Raw genomic sequence first — 19,056 nt, 5'->3', positions numbered from 1 at the left:
TGAAAAATTGTCAGTGTGTATTTTTTTAAAAGTCATGGAAATTGCATTGTTGCATTTTCTTATTATAAAATAATATGTTTCCATTATGAGAAAAACATAAAAAGGGAAAAGATTGCTAAAAACCCCACCACTGAAAGATAACTACTATTATGCATGTAGGGTTACAGGTATGCATCTGTGCATGTGTATACAGTTTTTCTATAGTTTTACTAAAATGGAATTATACAATTATTGGCTATTTTGTAAATAACATTTAGTTTTTCCCTAACTAAAATTTATCTTGCAACCAAGATAAATTACAGTATAATTTTAATGCCTGCATGATATTCTATGGCATGATTATATTATGATATATTTAACAAATCTCTATTCATAGAGCCTCATGTTACAACAATATTTGTAACAGCAAACATTGTACAGTAAACATTGCTGTGAACATCCTGGGTTTGTTTAATCATTATTTGAAGTTAAATTTCTAGGAGAAGAACAGAAACTGCTTCAACTGTTTCTTTGAAGCAATCATCCATGTTGCCAAGTTCTATGTATCTTTTCACATCAATAGATTCCCATCATATTAATGCCTTCATAGTATTTTATAAGAATATCATAGTTTATTTAATCAATACAAATATTTGAGTTATGGCCAAGTTTTTTCTGTGCTATTGTGAGCAGCACTGTAAAAAAACATCCTGGACTTGACTGATTATTTTCACAGAAAGAATTCCTGAGTGGACCAAGAGTAAACAATCAAAAAACAGCCACACAGCTTTTAATTTTCCTTGCAATGCTATTCCAAATTCCTACCTGTTAAAGGTAATTAACCATTTGCAAGTCACAACATTTCTAGCCTCATGGCCTGTCATGACTGTCTGTCTCTTACAGGATCAGGTTCTGGATCTATCTGAAAGACCCAACCCCTTTACGTCTGCTTTCCTGCACCTCATAGGAGATACAAAGGTTTCTTCCATGACCAATGCCCAAGGCCTCTGAGGTTTCTGGAGTTAGCAATGGGTATCAAGTTGGAAGCCCATAGCTCCTCTTTAGAAAGTCATTTTCGAACAATAAAGTCTGGGATGTTTTTGTAGCAATTTCCTAGTCTGCTGTTTCTTTGGTTTCTTTCATTTTCATTTGTAGCTTTGGACTTTCTAGGTTGAGAATCTGGTGTTCTACACCACCTATGGACACAGAAATGGGGATATTACTTCTAACCAAGTTCCTAATTCTTCCCTGAGTACTCACTTGAATATATTTGCTTCTGTAAAGCTTTTTTTGGTAGGGGGTGGGGGGGAGTGTTAAGCATGTTTGCTTAACAGTGAAGCCATCATAGGTCAAGATATCCAGCATATGAGCCTCAGAGTCGTTACAAGATGATAATATTTTCCTATTATTGAGAAATGCGTGAAAAATCACAGCAAGTCATCATTCTGTTGCAGAAATCAATGCTGACTGATATTTATTTTCAGTTTCTAAATCTCTTTCCCTTCTATTTCCTCTGCCTCTCACCTGGAGCCATACTGAGGGAAGAGAATGGAGCTGCTAAGCCTGGACCAGAGGTTTGAATGGTTAAGGGTGGGTTAGAGGAAACAGTTTGGAGGTAACTCCTGAGGGAGAATAAGTCAGGTACTCAGTAACAGCTCTGCCTCCAGGTCATCAGCCTAGTAGTCAAAAGAGTTACATCAATATTCATTGACCTCCAGACCTCATCTTCTATGCTCTCAAAATCTCTCTTCAGGTTATCTTATTAATGAATAGATATAGAGATCAAATGGGATACATGGGTGGGGGGGTGTCCCATAATATATTTTTAATTATGGCAAAATACATATAACAAAATTTACTGTCTTAACTATTTTCTGATACATGGATCGGAGATGTCACTTACATCCACATGCTTGTGCTGTCTTCATCACATCCATCTACAGTACTCTCTCTACCTTGCAAAACTGAAACTCAGTAACTCCCCTTTCTCATTCCCTGGAACTAGAGAGATGATGGTCCCTCTCCTTTCTCCTGCACTTAACCACTGCTGCTCATCTTTTGATAACAAACCTTATGGCTTTTCCATGCTGTCTTTCAATGCTTACTCTAGCCTCATATTACAAATATTGTTAGTTGGGGTCAGTCATGGTGGTTTGCCTGTGGCAGCCACGTAGAGACAACCCACTCTGATTAATTTCATTTCAGAATTTTCCTGATGCCTTTCCCAGGGTGCTAGTGTTTCTAGTTCCCCAATGCTCAAACTATCTAGGTTCATCTAAAGTTAGCACCTAATCCCTGACTTTACTCCAAAAACATGATGCACAGGGATGTGATAAAGTCAAAGGACAAAGGTAATGTGAAATATTAAAGAGTTTACATTAGCATTTGTTTAGAGCTTCCAGGTACACTATACTATTTTCATATAGTCACATTTCATTGCCCCAACAACACTGTAAGATAGTTATTATGACCATCCCATTTTTCAGAAATGAGGAAACTGAAGCTGAAAGATTAAGTAACTTGGCAAAGGGTATGCAAATATTCAAGGTCTTTGTCTCCAATTTATCCAAGAAGGAAGAACTTAAAGTAAAAAAAAATACACCTACATGAGTAATATAATGACTTCCTTGAAAAATAATTCCCAGTGGTCTGACCTATTGACCTTTGACTTATATTTTAATTTGGGTGGGGAGATTTAAACCTAAATGCTTTGTCTCAATTTACGTGGTTATTTGAATTACAGAAACCTTAAAAACTTGCTTAAATATTCCCATTTCTTCTCATCTTGTTTTCACTCTCCTATAACTCATGATAGATCTTTATCTTCATTCCTAATCATTAATTTAATTGCTCATTGGTCAATCATAGAAAACTGATGTTCTTTTTCCTCCCTAAATGGTCCTGGCACATAGCAGGTCATCTCCAATTTACTGGCATTGTTCTCATTTCCTGCACAGCAATAAATAAATGTACCACATTTTAACGTGGTAAAATCGCATTCTGTCCTCTTTCCCTTTCAAATGCCTTCCGGCACCCTTTACTTTGTAATCACCCCCTTTCATACCTCAAACTCAGTATAAATGCTTACTTTAGGGACAAGTCAAAATTACAGGGAAATTTTTGTTTTTATCACTCATCCTCCCTTAACTGTACTTTTGACCTTGACCAATTTAGTGTGAGTTTTTCTAGAGTTTACTCCTCATAAGCCAGACCTGGAGTCAGCTGTGGGGCTCTGTCTGCAGCAACACTCAGCCAGGAGGCCTCCCTCTTCCCTCCCAAGCACAGATGGTGTGCTCAGTGGGGGAGGAGCCCAGCAGATGTGAGCCACTATCTTCAGGTTGTGGGGGAGGCAAAAGGCCTGTGCTCCAGGAAAGCAGAAAATGACCCATTTTCATATCCTGGCCTCCTTGAATCTAGCAATGGGCAAGCTTGTTCTCAACGAGGACTGTATTTCAAATATAGTGCAATGTGCAGAATTCTAGAGGGATGTGGGTTTCCCTCCTTGCTTCATGCTCTACTCACCCATCATTAACTCTGAGGGTCTCTGTCTGGGAAACTTGGTAAAATCAAGTGGAAATTTTCTGTCCTCAAAACTCTATGATATGTATTGTCTTGTCACCAAAGAGTATTTTGGTATACACTTGTCTGCAAATCCTAGTGTAAAGAAACCACAAACTTGGCCATTTTACATCATAAACTGTATAGATAACTGATCTGTATAAATAGCTTTCTAATCCCCAGGCCCCCTCCCCATCACACCCCCTACACACAGGCGTGCACTGAAACCACACCAGGAATTAAATTTGTGATTTTGCTTTTCTTCAATGCCAAGCACTTAGTCCTGGCTATGAGTTTCCCATTCTTCTCGTGTTCCCGGTTCTCTGCTGATTAGGCCTTCCTTCCCCTATAATATACGCTTTGGAGACGGGAAAAATAGTAGCTTCCTGTTCCGCCTGAACTGTTTATTATGTTTAATTAACTCCTTTATGGCGGTTTCTATTTTTATTGGCCAGGATAACATCTATATTTGAAAACTGAGTTTTCAGTGATGGCTGAATTCTAAACCATTTACCAAATAGGTCTGGTTTTTGTGATTTACCTCATGAAAAAGGACAGCCTGTACCTCCTCTTACCCAGAAGACAGCTCACAGGTGGTGGTGGATTGTGATACTTGAGCAAAAAAGATATTTAAATTCACACTCTTAAGGTGAAAAAAGCAGATCTGTCACTGACAGTGTTGTGATGTACATGTGACAAGCAGGAAGAGAAAACAGTAATAGGCAGGTTATGTTTCAAAACATAATAAAAAGTTAGGATCTAATACACAAAGAATTACCGTGCTTTTAATGACTTTCTTCATCTATTATGAAGCAGGATTTTAAGAAGTGGTTAGCCAATATGTCCAAAGTTCCTGGTTCTGCTGCTATGTGTCTTTCCTGAAATTAAGTCTGACTTAGACTAACAGCTGCTCCCAGCTCTGAGCTGTGATTAGAGAGATCTTCGTGTGGATTGGTCAGATGTGGATAGCATGTCCATCCCGGGAGTCAGCCCTAAGTCACCAGGACCGAGGACAGTAAATGTAGATCACTTAGGAAAGCATGGGTACCAAATGAATGGAGACTGCATATCACACAGGCAAGATGGTGAATGTGCTCTAAGCCCAAGTCACATCTGCAGCTGTCTCTGTGGAATAGAAGTTGAATGCTTTGCTCATAGTGCAGCTTTATTCTAGAACTTCTGAGGCATATTTGAATTAAGATTTGTTCTTTCTCCTGTATTTCCTTTTCAATTTGCAAGCTACTTTGAATAATGCATTTTGCAAAAGAACCAATTGCAGAATACATTTCCTTCTTTGTGGCCTTGTTAAGAGAGAACTAATCCTCATATTTTGACAATTTAGTTCTTGTGAAAAAATGTAAACTGGTAAATTAACATTAAAGACTTGAGAATGTGGGATGATCATTTCTCTCTCTCCTAACTTTTTTGTTGCCCCTCCAGGCTGCATCTTACTAAAGAAAGCTTTGCTATTCTCCTAACCCTGTTAGCCTGACCTGGGGCTCCCTCGACTGCAAGACTGCATGATAGGCCCAGGAGATAAGCTCAGATGCTCGGTTTCTGTCCTCTACAAGAAGGCATCACCATCCTTCTTTTCTGGTATCCAGGAGCCCATGCAGCATCCCCAACTCAGCAGAAGGGGTTGTGACAAAAAAGATGCTAAGGCACACGAGCACCTATCATGGAAGGAACAGCATTAAAGCCATCTCCACTGTCTGAAGAGTCAAAGCCTACAGCACAGGAGAGAGCCCTCAACAGCAGCACACAAGGCAAAGGCAGTGCCTCCCAAGGGCCTCCTGATCTTCAGAACAAGCCTCCTGGTGCAGCAGAGTATTAACTACTAAACTTGCAGGCAGCTACTAATGAGCCTTTATCTCACTGAATCTACACAACCACTCTAGCAGAGAGATGCCAGCATTTCATCCCTATTGTACAAAGAAGCAAATGAAGGAAGATGAACTAACTTACCAAGGGTCACACAACTGGGGTCCAAGTCCAGTCAGCCTAGAGTCAGTGCTCAGACATGTAACCACCATACTTCCTGGCATCTTATGTATTATGGACAGAAAGAAACTGCAGTGATTCCCAATAAGACTCTCAGCTGATGAATCATTTTAGCAAGGCATTGATCTTGGTGTTGGAGAAGGGAAAGACTGAGTAGTGGGGTATTTTGGTCTGTTTGTTTGGTACTTCTGTAAACCTGGGAATCTTACCTTTTATGCTCCTATTGGACACTTTTTCACAAGGATTTCTGAGAGCCAGCTGTCAGGATATGCAGAGTATGTCCCAGGTTCTTCCATGTGGGTTAGACCCCATTCCTGGCCCCATTCAAAAGGTTCTCCTGCCTGATAATTGAATTTCTCAAGTTCTTGTCTCCCATCACTCCTGGCCAGGACAAACCATCCTGCTCAGGAAAATTCAACCCAGGATGACCACTCATAGATCTTCTGCCCAAACCCTCACTTTAAGGAAGGGCAGATTCCTGGGGGGAAGGGTTGAGCAGATGGAGTGGGGGAGACAATGCCTAAGTTTTGCAGAGTGGTGACTCAAAAATATTTATTTGAGAAGAAAATATTTTTATTTAGATAAAAATGATGCTGTTATATAACAACTTGCTTTAAAAATAGTTGCAATGATAATTTTTGTATAAGATCATATGTACACCAAAGCAGCCCATTCCATGTGACAATTGAGATTTCATCTGAATCCTTTCCAATCTATCAAATCTATTTATACCAACCAATATGTAAATCAATGGCATCATGTAAAGTCAGCTCTGAACAAGGCATCGTGGAGATCTTGAGGGAGTTACAAAGATGTAGAAGAGGCATTTCTTTCAAGAGCTTGCTAAGTTGGAAGACAAAATATAGCTGTGGAAAAGATATCACGCGCAGATTTTCAGATATACTATTTTAAGTTTATTTTAAATAACTGAAGGATGCCTGCTTTTGAGGAGACGATTCTAGAGAATTATTGCATGCATAAATCTTTTACCTTAAATTCTAATGTCAGAACTCATGAATAGTGTACTTTCAGAGGTCAAAAGTTTACACAAACATTCCCAGATAGCAGCTCCAGATGTTAGTGGTTTTGACTCTTAGAGACAGACTTCTTGCACTTCAGAATCTGGCTATACATCTTTTCTATACATAGTCTAACATATGCGTATAAAGACATTTCCAACAGGTGGTAACATAAAATCATCAGTTAGATAACTAACTCTACAGAGTAGTTAATGAATGGAATGTGCCTTACCTTCCAGAGAGCACTAAGGACTGTAGCGTCATCGTCATCGTGAGAGGTGGTTTGAACTTCACCTTAAAGGAGAAAAGGAATGGATGAATCAGCATAGGCTAATCAGTATTGGCAAGGCTCAAGTTCAGTCCAGGGAGTGCTGCCTGCCATCTGGAGTGGGATTTCTGAAGAAGAGTCATCAGAGGGAAGTTCTGGGAGGAGGCAGAAGGTCAGATTGGAAAAGATCTTAAGTTACCTCCTTAAGTTTTGGGTGCATGGCAAGGATGCTATAAATATTTGCTAATTCATAAATCAGTGTAGCAGAGATATATTTAGACTAACTGGAAAGAAATATTTCTTCAAAGTAATATACAATGTTTCACCTTGGACAACAATTTTTGAACCTATTTTGTCCCCATTTTTCTAGGTGCCAGGAATATGATAGTGAGCAAGACAAAAGCCCTGTTCTCATGGAAGCTGTATTTTAGTGAACGTGGTGGTAGCAGACATAAAAAGCTGAATAATTTAATATTAAGACCACCTCAGATCATGATAAGTATTAGGAAGATGGCTACTTTGGATAGGGTAGTCAGAAGGAGCTTTGAAGAAGTGACATGATGAAGCTAATGCTATGAAAGAACACTAAAGAGAATTATTTCTACAGACAGGTCTCCACAGGCTGCCTTCCCCATCTGTGAGTTTCTCCTGTGCAACCACACCTTCCACACCTGGAGGGTACCACACCTGGAGGTACCCTCCCCGGGCCAGAGTGAGGAGCACCTTCCTCATCTCCGCAGATAACCTGTCTTCCCAGCCTACTGGGTGACTTTTGACTAACTTATCATCCCACAATCATTTTCATATTTTGTATTTGTGAAACAGAGGACAGACGAGTTCTCTCAAGTTTTTTGTTTTGTTTTTTTAAAACAGAGTTAACTCAAACAGTGCCAAAGTTTGGGGCCAGGTCACTGTGTGTTCTCACCTGTGAGTTCACAATTTCCATGAGCTCAAAGTGACAAGACACCACTCAGGCTCAGGGAGCAGCAACAGTGGGGCTGATTAACAAATGAAATTGGGGGGGAAAGGAGTTTCTAGGACCACAGCGGCGACTGTCTTACCCCATGTAGGGGGCAGGAAGGCCCCTTTCTCAGTAGACAACTGGGGCTCCTCCTGCTTGAAGCTGGGCAGAGCAAGCACATCACGCAGGTAGCTCTGGAGTTGTGCTGGTTGTAGTGCTGCGGCTGCGTGTGCCAGAACAGCATGGCTGGGGTGCTGGGGGGCCGGGAGGCTGGCAGGCCTGCCAGGCCCCCAGCAAGCCTTCACTCTTTCTGGCCTCTCCGGCCTTCTCTCGCGTTCTCTCTGCTCTCCGCTCTCCGCTCTCATGGTTCTTATGCTGGCGTCCCCGTGATGCCACCCTTATAAGCCCAGTCTCTCAGCACAGGTGTATCCACTAATGTATGCCCACACCCTACTCCAGGTGCCCACCATCAGGCATGCATTTGGGACCGCAGGGATCCATCATCTATCCTAATGGCAGGAGGGCAGAAAAGTCTGATGCGGTTTGAAGTGGAAATCAGACGCCAAGGTCTCTGAGGTCTACGAAAGTCTGTGACGTTCTCAAAGTTCTTTCCAGGAGGTCCAGAGAGCCTTTCCACCAGACTGCCTGTGAAGGTCTTCGCAGGATAAAGTTCCAAGGAGGCCGAATCCAAAGGTCTGAATCCTAGCACACCAGAGCCTCAGCTTATATCCCCTTGCTCTAAACCTGACTGTTCCACTTACAGAGCCAGCTGTCTGATTGGTGGTGGTCAAGCTCCAAGCAATGGGGTCCATTTTCAGTTCCAGCACCTTACTTAACAGCGACTGATGGCCTGTCCAGATCCTACCCGTGCTGAGTTCAGGGCAGGCTCGCGGGCAGCGCACTCAGGGAAGCCGTGGCCGGGTGGACACTCGCCAGAGCAACCCTGAGCCAGGACATCGCCACTGTAGCCGCAGTGCGGGTGCTGCAGGGGAGGACGCAGACTGCAGTGCGGTGAGCCCTTAAGCCCATTCATACCCCGCAGTAGCAGCAGCGTGCAGCTCCTGTTTTGCTTTGTGTTCCAGCATGCCATTATTTCTACCATTGCATATTATTTTCAAAAATGCAGAAAAGATACAAGAACCACTATAAAGGAGCCACTGGACATTTTCAGTTATCCTTAAATCTACAACTGGGGAGAGGCCAGGATGGAGCCGCCTGCCACTAGATTCTAGGGCTCTGTGGGAATGTAATAAATTGGCCGTCAACATCATGCTGTTCTGGAATGCTGTCATCCACGTCAGAAGTTAGGTTTTTTTAAATGATATTTCCATATTTCCTCTCAGCCAGGCTTCTGGGTGAGAGTGAATTTCTGCTAATTACACACTCTTGGTAGAGATTTGGAAGGCGACGTTGAGACAGGGCTGTCCCTCTGCTCCTGCCAGCACTGACCTGAAAGTTCTGGACTGTTCTACAATGGCAGCTTCCTTGTGTCGACCCAAGCAGAAGAACAGGGAGAAGCACCACATCCAGATCCGTGGACCCAGCATCAGTGTGGGGTCCTGAGTACAACCTTTACAGAGGGGTTCGCATCCCCTCTTTCCTGACCAGGGTCACACACACACTCCCTTTCCTGACCATGTTAAAGAGCTGTGATGCTCTGGAGATTCAGTCTAGAGCCCTCTCTGTCCACAAATTTCAAAGCTCTTAAATCCCTGTAGAGTACCTGCTTTAAAAATGAGCAAGATTTCTTTTTCCATCAACTGTGAGCTAACTGATAGAGCGTCTACCCTATGTTCTTTCAGACCATATCACTGAAGTTCTTAATTTATTACACCTTTATTTCCAGATCAGTAGGAGACCCATAGTTCCTTAGTATATTAGTCAGAGTTCTGCAGAATAATAGAACCAATAGAATAAATGTATATGATTTATTATGAGGAATTGGCTCACATAATCATGGAGAATTTCCAGAGTCTGCTCTCCACAAGCTACAAGGTACAGGAATTCAGTGGTGTTACTCTGGTGGAGACTAAAGTGAACTGGGAAACTGAATATGTAAATACACCATAGCCTATTGTATTATCTGTCCATACAAATCCCTTTCTCACTCATGTCCATGTTTATGGGACCTGTTGTGAAGGGCTCTGTTAGAGGGAGAGGCCCTTTGTTTAATTAAGAGGACTAGGGCCTTCAGATAAAGTGTCTGGTGGCAGGTAACTTTGGTTTAAAAACCTCACAATTAAACACAGAGGGAATGAAGAAAAATAAAAGAGTAAGACAGTGATACCCAAAGAGTTAACCTGAAAACTAACCAGAGATTAGGGAAATTTGTGGCTTCTGGCATAGTGAAATTTCCTTCCCTGTTTCAGGTACAGAATGAACCAGTCAACAGAAGTTCAGTGAATGCTACTTATACTCTCCATTCTTTTCCATTATCTTCCTGTCTTTTTATTTCTCATTCTACATTTTTTATGGGGGAAAAAAAAAAACAACATTTTTTTTTTCTGCTTGGCTTGATGTCCCTGCCAATTCTCTGAAGGCAGATATCACAGATAGACACTTCTTCCAGGTGGAAAGTGGAAACTTAATTCCTCTCCTTGAACTTGCCTCATCTCAATGAGAGTAATTCAGTGGATCCGCGAAGGGTTATGCTGGAAGCTTCTCCTTGCTCTAATGGAGCAGACTCATTAAAAGGGAATACTGACTTAAACTGTATGGCTGAGGATTCTGGGATAGCCGCTAGCCACTGAATATTCTTTCCAACAGTCAGGACCTACTGACACGTCCCAGCCTCCTTTCACTAAGGAGGTGACATTTGCTCTTTTAGGCTAATATACAACTTCTCACATGAAGCTGACATCAGACATTCATTCACAGAATAATTTCCTTAATAAACTGTCTCCTCTAGTTGAGAACTTGAATGAGAGAAAGGAGGTTGTAGAAATAGAAGAAGGTCTTTGAAGGCAATTTCTTTTCTTTTTTTTTTAAAGATTTATTTATTTATTTATACAAGCACTGGGTACAGTCAGAAGCGCAGGAGGGTGAGAGAATTCACCAGAGCCAGAGCAGGGAGCAGAGCAGGCAGAAGGACCGAGGTACACTGCTGAGGGGAGCAGCGAGTGGCAGGAGAGGTCTGCGCGCCATGTGGGACCCTCCTCTGGTGGCCGGGGAGCAGCCGGGGATCGAACCAGTGCTGCAGAGGCTGCGGCAGCTTCGCAACCCAGCGCTCAACCGCTGCGCCACCGGGGAGGCCCCTGAAGGCAATTTCTTATTGAAAGTAACATGGATTGCCTTATGGGTGCCGGACCACACATAGAGGAGAAAAAGGAGTGTTAGGATAAATGGAACATGTCAATCCCTCTTCAATAATTTCTTCGTCTACTAATTTCTTTGCCTTTTTCAAATGAATGTAAAACGAGCTCTGAAAAAATTGCTGAGTCCTTGTAATTTCCACCTATGGCTACGATTTATTTATCTAACAGCTTCAGAAAACAGAAGTAGGAATGTCCATGACACATTTCCTGATCTGTACAAACCTTATAAAAATGTGTTGTTCACAGGCAGCTTCTCATTCAGGGGCGGATGAAGGGGGGCAGGAGGCAGGAAGAGAAAAGGGGAGGAGGAAAAACAATGCTTCTTGAAGTACATTCGGATAATTACAACTCCACCAAGTGGCACCGACATCAGGAAAGATTTCAATAGAATAAATAACCTTGGGTTAAGAAACTTGACACAGAGCCTCTGAAACCAAGGGCTCTGGAAATGCAGGCAGGAAAAGTTCTGTATGTGGCGCCTCTGCTTTTGGCAGAAGACTCGAAAATTGAAATCAAATGCTGCACAGTCAGGCAACTTCCAAGCAATTTCAAATAAGTACAGTCATAATTCATCTTTAGTTAAACAATGTGAGATTTTAATAAGAGCAACAGGAAAAGTTCTAGAAGGAAAGAACACTTCTGATTGCCATTGTTCTGCAAACACTACTTCTCTAGAAGTGATTTTCCCCCTCCCAGTTACCAAGTAGGAGTCTGATTATTGGAACATGAGAAAAGGTAAACCATTTCTTTTATTCCAGTAGAGAAGACATGTGATTACTTAATTTTTACATAATTCTGGGCAGATGATATGCAACTGACTTGCTGTGATTTAGCAGAATTTGCGCTTTCTTAGCCTCCCACTCATGCATTTGGAAAATATTCAGCTCCTGCTGATCACACACAAATCTCTTCTTGGCTTTAAGACTGGCTTGCAGGGTGCACCTGCACAGTGTTTAGCCTTTCTGTTTCACAATGGGCATCTGCAAAATGAGATGGGGGTAGTGGTTCTGAAACTATTTATAGAAGCCTCAGCTTGCTATAAATGTATATAAACTTCTCAAGTGCTATGTCATCCTCAGAAACTTTGTTACACACACAATAGTAACAACCATTATTCCTGAGCATCTACAGTCAAAAACAGTGAGCCAAACTTGATCTGACTTATCTAGTGTTTACTAAGACTCCTTAGGCTCTTAAAAGTTCTAGAACACTATACTGGGATCACAAGCACCAGTGTTTTGAGTGAACAATAAGACAGGAAGAAAAAAAAAACCCACATACTATAGAACACGTTGTTTTTCCTTTAAAAACTTGTTTTATTTTGAAATAATTATAAACTCAAAAAGTGACAAAAATAGTAGAGAGAGGTCCTTACACTCTTCACTCAGCTCCCGTCCCAATTGTAACATCTTACATAACTGTAGTGCGTTAACAAAACCAGGAAACGGACAGTCATGATATTATGTACCAGATACTATCAGTTTAATTTGGACCTTATTTGGAGCAGAACAGGCTTGGAAAACAATCTGAACACAGTAGGAGGTAACTGGAAGTATTGGCAAGAAATTCATTCTTGGTGGTAACATGGTAAAGGGAATTTGAGCGTTGGATATTTTGGGCAAATTATTTCTCACTGCGTCTCAGTTTATCTATCCGCAAAATTGGACTAAGTTATTACGAGTAAATGTCTCCAGTTCAATGAGACTATGCATATAAGGAGCACCCTCCCTCACCCCCAATAATCATTTCCCTCTATTCCTTCATGAGACCCAACAATTCAGCTCCCAGGATTTTGTAGAAGTACTGGGTGACCTAATAATAACCTGGTTCTTGATGAATATGATGACAATGATGATGGTTATTGTTGTTCAGGCAAAAATAATCTCATAACCAACATTCCTGATGAAGGCACATCCTGGAAAGATATGAAGTGGGAAGGGCTTAATGCTATTTCTCAAAGCAAGCTCTTGCCCCAAGAAAGTGATCTGAAAACTGGAAAAGCTCTGTTCATGAAGTCATCCGCCCTCCAGCAATCTAGGTGGGTGCCCCTGGGGGCCTGGCTGCCCTGTCATCATCCCTTTTGCTTCTCTCCCCTGATTCTGAGGTGGACCCTGGAACGACACTAAGGTTATGCCACTGAAGTCAGGAAGAGGAGGGATCAGGCAGGCCTAATTGCGGGTTTTCTTTCTGCCTTCCTGACAACCTGCCACCCTGTGCAGGTGCACAATTTCCACTAATTGTAGCACTGGTCCTGAGGGTGATCATAAAGCCCATATGGGCTCCTCTACCTCCTGGCCTCTATTGTGTAGGACAATAATTTGTCTATTTATAAGCTAACTGGGCAAGTGCCATCATTTTTTCTTTGGTACAGTGCCTGCTATGCCTTAATGCTCAATTAATAAAATGACAGTAATAACCCTCCTCTGCGCAGTGTTCAGTCAGTCTGGGGTGGATTTCCTCAGAACCTGGATCCCAGCACAGGTCTCAGGGTCTCTGCAGTGCTACTTGAGAGATGGAGTGAAGAGAGTGGAAGGTGGTCCTGAGGGTTGAATGGAGGAAGGCACACAGACAAGAACAAGTTGGGAGAAGGGGAAGCTGGGGTGGGGGTGGGAGTTAGGGAAGTCTGGGGTATTTGTGAAGAGCTTCAAACCTTAGGGCCAGACTGTTTTATTCCAAGCCTGGCTCTGGCACTGACCAGCTGTGTCAGCTTTGGGCAAATCCTTAACCCTTCCTAGCCTCGATTTTCTCAAGTGTGAATGGAGTTAACACTTACTTCTTACATTGTGAAGATAAAAGAAAATGAAAAATAAATAAATAAATAAAAAGGTCCCAGGGCCCCATGACTGTAACACCTCTTCCCTGTCCTCCCCACACCTAACATTCCCGCAATCTCCAAGCACAATTCCACCTGGAGATGCTCCCCTTAGGCTTTAGGGACCATTGCAGTTTATGCAGGCTTAGGGATTCTGCTCCTGCTGCCCTTAATCGCTGGCTGTCATACCTGCCCGGGGGGGCACAGGTGGGTTGGGACGTGAATACCTGCAAGGTGGCGTTATCGTGGCGACACCCCGGGAGGTCGCCACCCCCCACCCCCGCCCCCAGACCCAGGCACCGCCCAAGGACCCTCCGTTAACCAGGTGCGAAGGCCCCTGACCCGAAGGCAGGTGTATTTTCTCCAAAGCGGCGCGCGGGCGGGCGCGGGGTGCGGGGAGCTCTCTGCGGCGGGAGCTGGCGCGCGCTGGGTGGCGAGGAGCGGCGTGGTGGCGCAGGCCCGAGCCCCGCTCTGGGGCGCACGGCCTCTCCAGCCGCGGCGCGGCGGCCACCAGGTGGCACCACGGCCCGGGGCCTGGGCGCCGCCCGCGGGCGGGGCGGGGGGCACGAAGGGGTTAAAGACTTGGCGGCGCGGCGGCCGCGGCTCTTCGGGGAAACCCACCGGGGTGCGCGGAGGAGGGAGCGGCCGTGGGCTGCGGCGCCCGGCCCCGCGCCGGGGTGGGGGGCGCGGCCAATCGGGCGGCGGGCCCGGCGCGCGCGGAGCCAGGAGCCATGGAGGGAGGCGCGGCGCCCCGCCGCCCCTGACGCGCCGCTCCGTCCCGGTGGTCGGGGAGCGCGAGCCGCCTGGGCCCCGCGGCGCGGAGATGGGCAGGTCCGCCGCGCTCCTGCTCTGCCTGCTGGGCTGCCACGTCTGGAAGGCGGTGACCAAGACGCTGCGGGAGCCGGGCGCGGGAGCCCAAGGTCGGTGCGCGGCGGCGGGGCCCGGGAGGCGCAGGGCCGGGGCCGGCGGGCTTTTGTGTCGGCCGCGGGCCTGCCGCAGAGAAGGGGCGGGCGGGGACCTCCGGGCCGCATTGTGGCGGCGGCGGCCGGAGCCCGAGCTGCAGCCCCCGCCGCCGGGCCTGCACCCCCGCGCCGGTGCCCGAGGGGCGGCGCCGCCCGGGGACGCCGGGGTGCCCGGGGCAGATGCTCCCCGGGGACCCGGCCCGGGGGCGGGAGCGACTGCGGGTGGCACCAGCTGTCGCTGCTTTGGGGAGCCGGTTTGGATGCACCCGAAGGTCCTTTCTTTTATACCGTGACACGGACACGCGGCTCTGGATCCTGGGGTGAAAGGGCTGTCTCGGGGTCGCCGCTGCCTGCGCCCTGTCGGGGCTCAGGGGCTGGAAGCCGGAGCACCCAGGCTGCACTCGGCCCTTTTGTTGTGGTGGGCCACCGGGTGGCCGTCGACCCGGGGATGCCCCCTGCGCCCCAGGACCCCGGCATTTGCGGTCGCTGCTCGCCACCAGCCTGCCGCAGTTTGGGAAAGTTTCGGGGTCTCCTCCCCCTCCCCATCCGACGTCTTTAACAGGCCTTAAGAGATCTGCTCAGCGGCCCAAGAATCATCCCAAAGGGGAGAAAGAATGGGAACCGGGAGGCCCTAATCACTAAAAAAAAAAAAAAAAAAAAAAAAAATTCATTTCCAGGTCTGTATCTCGCCAGCTCATGCCTTTTGTTTAATCTTTGGCCTCTGCAGATCTGCTTTCCAGCCCTGGGAGTAATGTGGTCGCCTCTGAGAATGGCCACGAGCCTGGCTTTTGTTTTTAAAATAAGAATTTATTTGGGGGGACCCCCGAACCTTCCTTTGCACGCGTTTGTGGGCACCAAATCCATTGCTTCTCTGCTGCTTCCCTTTTCAAAAGGGTGATTGAGCATCTGCATCCACCAGTGCTGGGCCTCTCCGAGGCCTCTGGGTCTCCCTCTGGGGAGTTGCCCTGTGGAACCCCCAGACTCCTTGCCCTTGTCCTTTTCTCCTCGAAAGGTGGGTGCCCTGCAAAGTCTGCTCTGCAGACTGAATGAGCTAGGATCTCCATCCCAGCTTCCTCTGGTTGGGAGTCTGCCTTTCCCCTTTCCTCAGGCTAACCCTACTCCCTTTTAAAATAAATATTCAGAGCTTCTGGTGCCCAGAGCTGGAACCCTGCATGGCCTCCCACTCCTGATTCCCTGAGAGGGAAAAGCAGTGCTGCCCACAGTCTGCTGTGTTTAGTTTGCTACCTACACATTGCAATAAAGGTTCATCACTTGCGAAACCATTTGCCAACATCTTTTTCATGCATTGCTTTTTCTATTGCCAGAGTATACTTATGAGCATTATGAATTGTGTATAAATTTAGTAATATATTATGGAAGGGGAATTATTGACTAGTGCAAAGACCCACATGTCTTTTCATGTAGGAAATGAATGGCTAGGACATTAGATCATCCGTGTTGAATTGTAGCCTAGTTCATTAATACCCTACAGCTATTTTAATGAATATGATATTGGCATTTAAACAAGGCCATTAGTTCCAAAGATACAGGTTGATTTTTTGTTGTGTGCTTGAAATAGGCAATATACAGAAACATTAAATTAATGCACTTAAAAAATAGGGGATGGCATGGCCTTGGTTGAAAAAAAAAAAATGATGAAAAAGCCTGGTAGACTTAGGACCAGCACTACATTTTACAAGATATTGCTGCTGAATATCAGACCAGGTAGCTCTCAGAAATGGAATATACTGTGAATTGAGTGAGAAATGGTCAACCTTGGAGGATATTTATGTCACAGTTAGGAGTATCTTAGAATATAGTGTGTCTTGAGTAGAAGACCGGTCTTGGAACTGCTTTCCTCCAGAATTATTTCCATGATCGGGTACGATGGCTTTTTAAAGAGTTGAGCCTAAAAGTCAGGCTCTCACTGTATGGTCACCAGGTTTAGAGCAAGCACTGTTTTTTAAGGGACTGGACACTTTCCTTTTGACATTCCATGGTAATCACCACCCATTGAGGTTCTTCAAACCATCTTGACACTTACACATTGTTTTCAAATTTATGTCTTCTTGATTCTCCCAGATCATATAAAAACATGAAGACAAATGCTCCTTCTGATTTTCCACAGCAGGTCGTAGATGTTTTACACATAGTAATGGGGAAGGGGTTGAAGATGTTAATGCATGTACTATAGTGCAACATGTGGTCATCTTTGTTAGGTTGCATTTTAAGAAGAAAACTTCAATGTTTACCTTCTCTGAAGCCTACTTTACAAGAGTTTTGCTTTTATTGTAGAAACTTATTTGAATCACACATTGAATATACATTGTGCACACATAGATAGTGTGTACCAATACGATTTAGAAACTACTTAGAAACTTGGAACATACAAAAGTCATATCCTATAGATTGCTAGAATTAGGTGATACTTTATTAAATAAATCCTTATTAAACTATCTGAGGAAACAGACATCTGCAAAGTTTCTTGGCATTAGTTTGCCATTTATATATTCAAGATAAAATTTGAGGTTTGGCTTCAGATTCTCCCTTCTTACTATTGCTGCTTTGAATTGGCAGAGGATTTTTGAATACCAACAGTTAATTGTAACTGCTTGGAATCAGAAGAGGAATTTAGAACACCAGCAGTTGTCACTGTGAGGCTTTTCTTTGATAACCATGAATTTGAACTTGTTCTAGCATATGATTGCATGTTTTTATTAAGTGTTTTTGTCTATAAACTACATATGAAGTGTTTATAGTACTTACTTTTTTTTCCACTGGGAAATCTGCAGAAACTTATTCCAAAATATTGACTAATTTGACTCTCTTGACCTCTACAAAAGGTGTGGGGAAGGGGGCCTCCTTGAAGAACGGTAAGCCATGCAGATACACTGTACAGAGATGTACTTCTGAGGCCCAGCAATCTCTTCATGTGCCAAAAGAAAGGTCAGAGCTAGGTTAAAGCCTTCCTGCTCAGACTGCCATTGTGTGATCTTCATTTTGCTGCTCATTATCTAATAATAAGGCATTTTGCAATGATGTGCTAACTTTTTGTTCATCTCAGAAAAGCTACAATCTGTCATAACATTTGAGGTGAGAGGTTGGCTTTCTTCTCTATAAGAAGTCCTATTCTTTGCCAGACTCAAATTTCGCTTAGAACACCATGATCAGCTGAGAGACCAGTGGAGGATCATCCAGCGAGCATGACTTATGCTGACGTTATATTAAGAACATAACATTTTAATACTATTCACGGGCTCCCAAGTCCCTGGAAACTGCTGGACTTGGACTTGCAGAGGCAGTTGGACTTCATTGCGAGTCAGGTGTGAGAACTTGGTATGGAAGCAACAGCAATGCCTAGAGAATTTCAGAATTTTAAATTACTCTATGAATTATTTTTGTATCCTATTTGCCCTTGCCCTATAATACTTTGTAACGTACAGTTTATTAGCTTAAAATCCTAGCCAAAAACAAGGAAATACTACATGGGTTTCTAAACTAATAGCTTTCAAATGAAAATACTTCCTAAGTTTTTTTTTTTAAAGATTTATTTACTTATGCATACAAGAACTGGGGTACAGGCCAGAGGTGTGGGGGTGGGGTGAGAGGATTCACCAGAGACAGAGTTGGGAACAGAACAGGCAGATCGAGGGAAATACACTGCTCACAGGAGCGGCGGGCGAGTCAGGAGGGGTCTGTTGGGCCATGTGGGTTGCTCCCTGGCCTGCCTGGGATGGAACTTGTGCTGCAGAGGCTGCAAACAGCTTCATAGGTTGCGTCTTAACCCCTTGCGCCACCGAGGAGACACACTTTCTAAGTTTTAATTAGCTCTTCATTTTTGAATAAATTACTGATATTTCTGTAAATCTAACTGGTCACTTTTATTATTGGCAGATACTAATTTACTGGCTTCGGTAAATTCTACTTACTAAAATAAGGAAATAAGTTGAACAGTATACTTGTATAAAACTGTACATTGATGGAAAAGTGATCAAAATAGCTCTGAAATCTAGATGGAATAATTTGTCCTGCAAAAACTACCTTTTGTATTTTCCTTAATGTAGGGATAATATTGGATTACACTGTAGAAGTTATTTTAATTTTAAAAGATTTGTTTATTTATGCATACAAGGACTGGGGTACAGGCCAGAAGTACGGAGGTTGAGAGGACTCACCAGAGAC

General features: G+C 44.1%; 1 protein-coding gene and 1 long non-coding RNA gene across 2 annotated transcripts in view; one reads left to right on the top strand and one right to left on the bottom strand.

Annotated features, from left to right (window-relative positions):
- The window catches only part of LOC119245275 (uncharacterized), a 117,903-nt gene extending 111,052 nt beyond the window's left edge, over window positions 1-6,851 (bottom strand). Inside the window, exon 1 of the long non-coding RNA XR_005125252.2 lies at window positions 6,790-6,851. This is a non-coding gene — a long non-coding RNA (uncharacterized LOC119245275). The remainder of the gene's footprint in view (window positions 1-6,789) is intronic.
- Window positions 6,852-14,704: 7,853 nt separating this feature from the next.
- The window catches only part of FAM171A1 (family with sequence similarity 171 member A1), a 114,715-nt gene continuing 110,363 nt past the window's right edge, over window positions 14,705-19,056 (top strand). Inside the window, exon 1 of the mRNA XM_037510661.2 lies at window positions 14,705-14,832. Coding sequence (XP_037366558.1) covers window positions 14,736-14,832 — 97 coding nt within the window. The 5' untranslated portion in view covers window positions 14,705-14,735. The remainder of the gene's footprint in view (window positions 14,833-19,056) is intronic.

This window comes from Talpa occidentalis, unplaced genomic scaffold (genome assembly GCF_014898055.3).
Source record: "Talpa occidentalis isolate TD23 unplaced genomic scaffold, MPIMG_talOcc4v2.1 talOcc4.14, whole genome shotgun sequence".
NCBI lineage: Eukaryota > Metazoa > Chordata > Mammalia > Eulipotyphla > Talpidae > Talpa > Talpa occidentalis.
The sequence above is the reverse complement of the archived record's forward strand: the minus strand, read 5'-3'. Positions and strand labels throughout refer to the sequence as shown.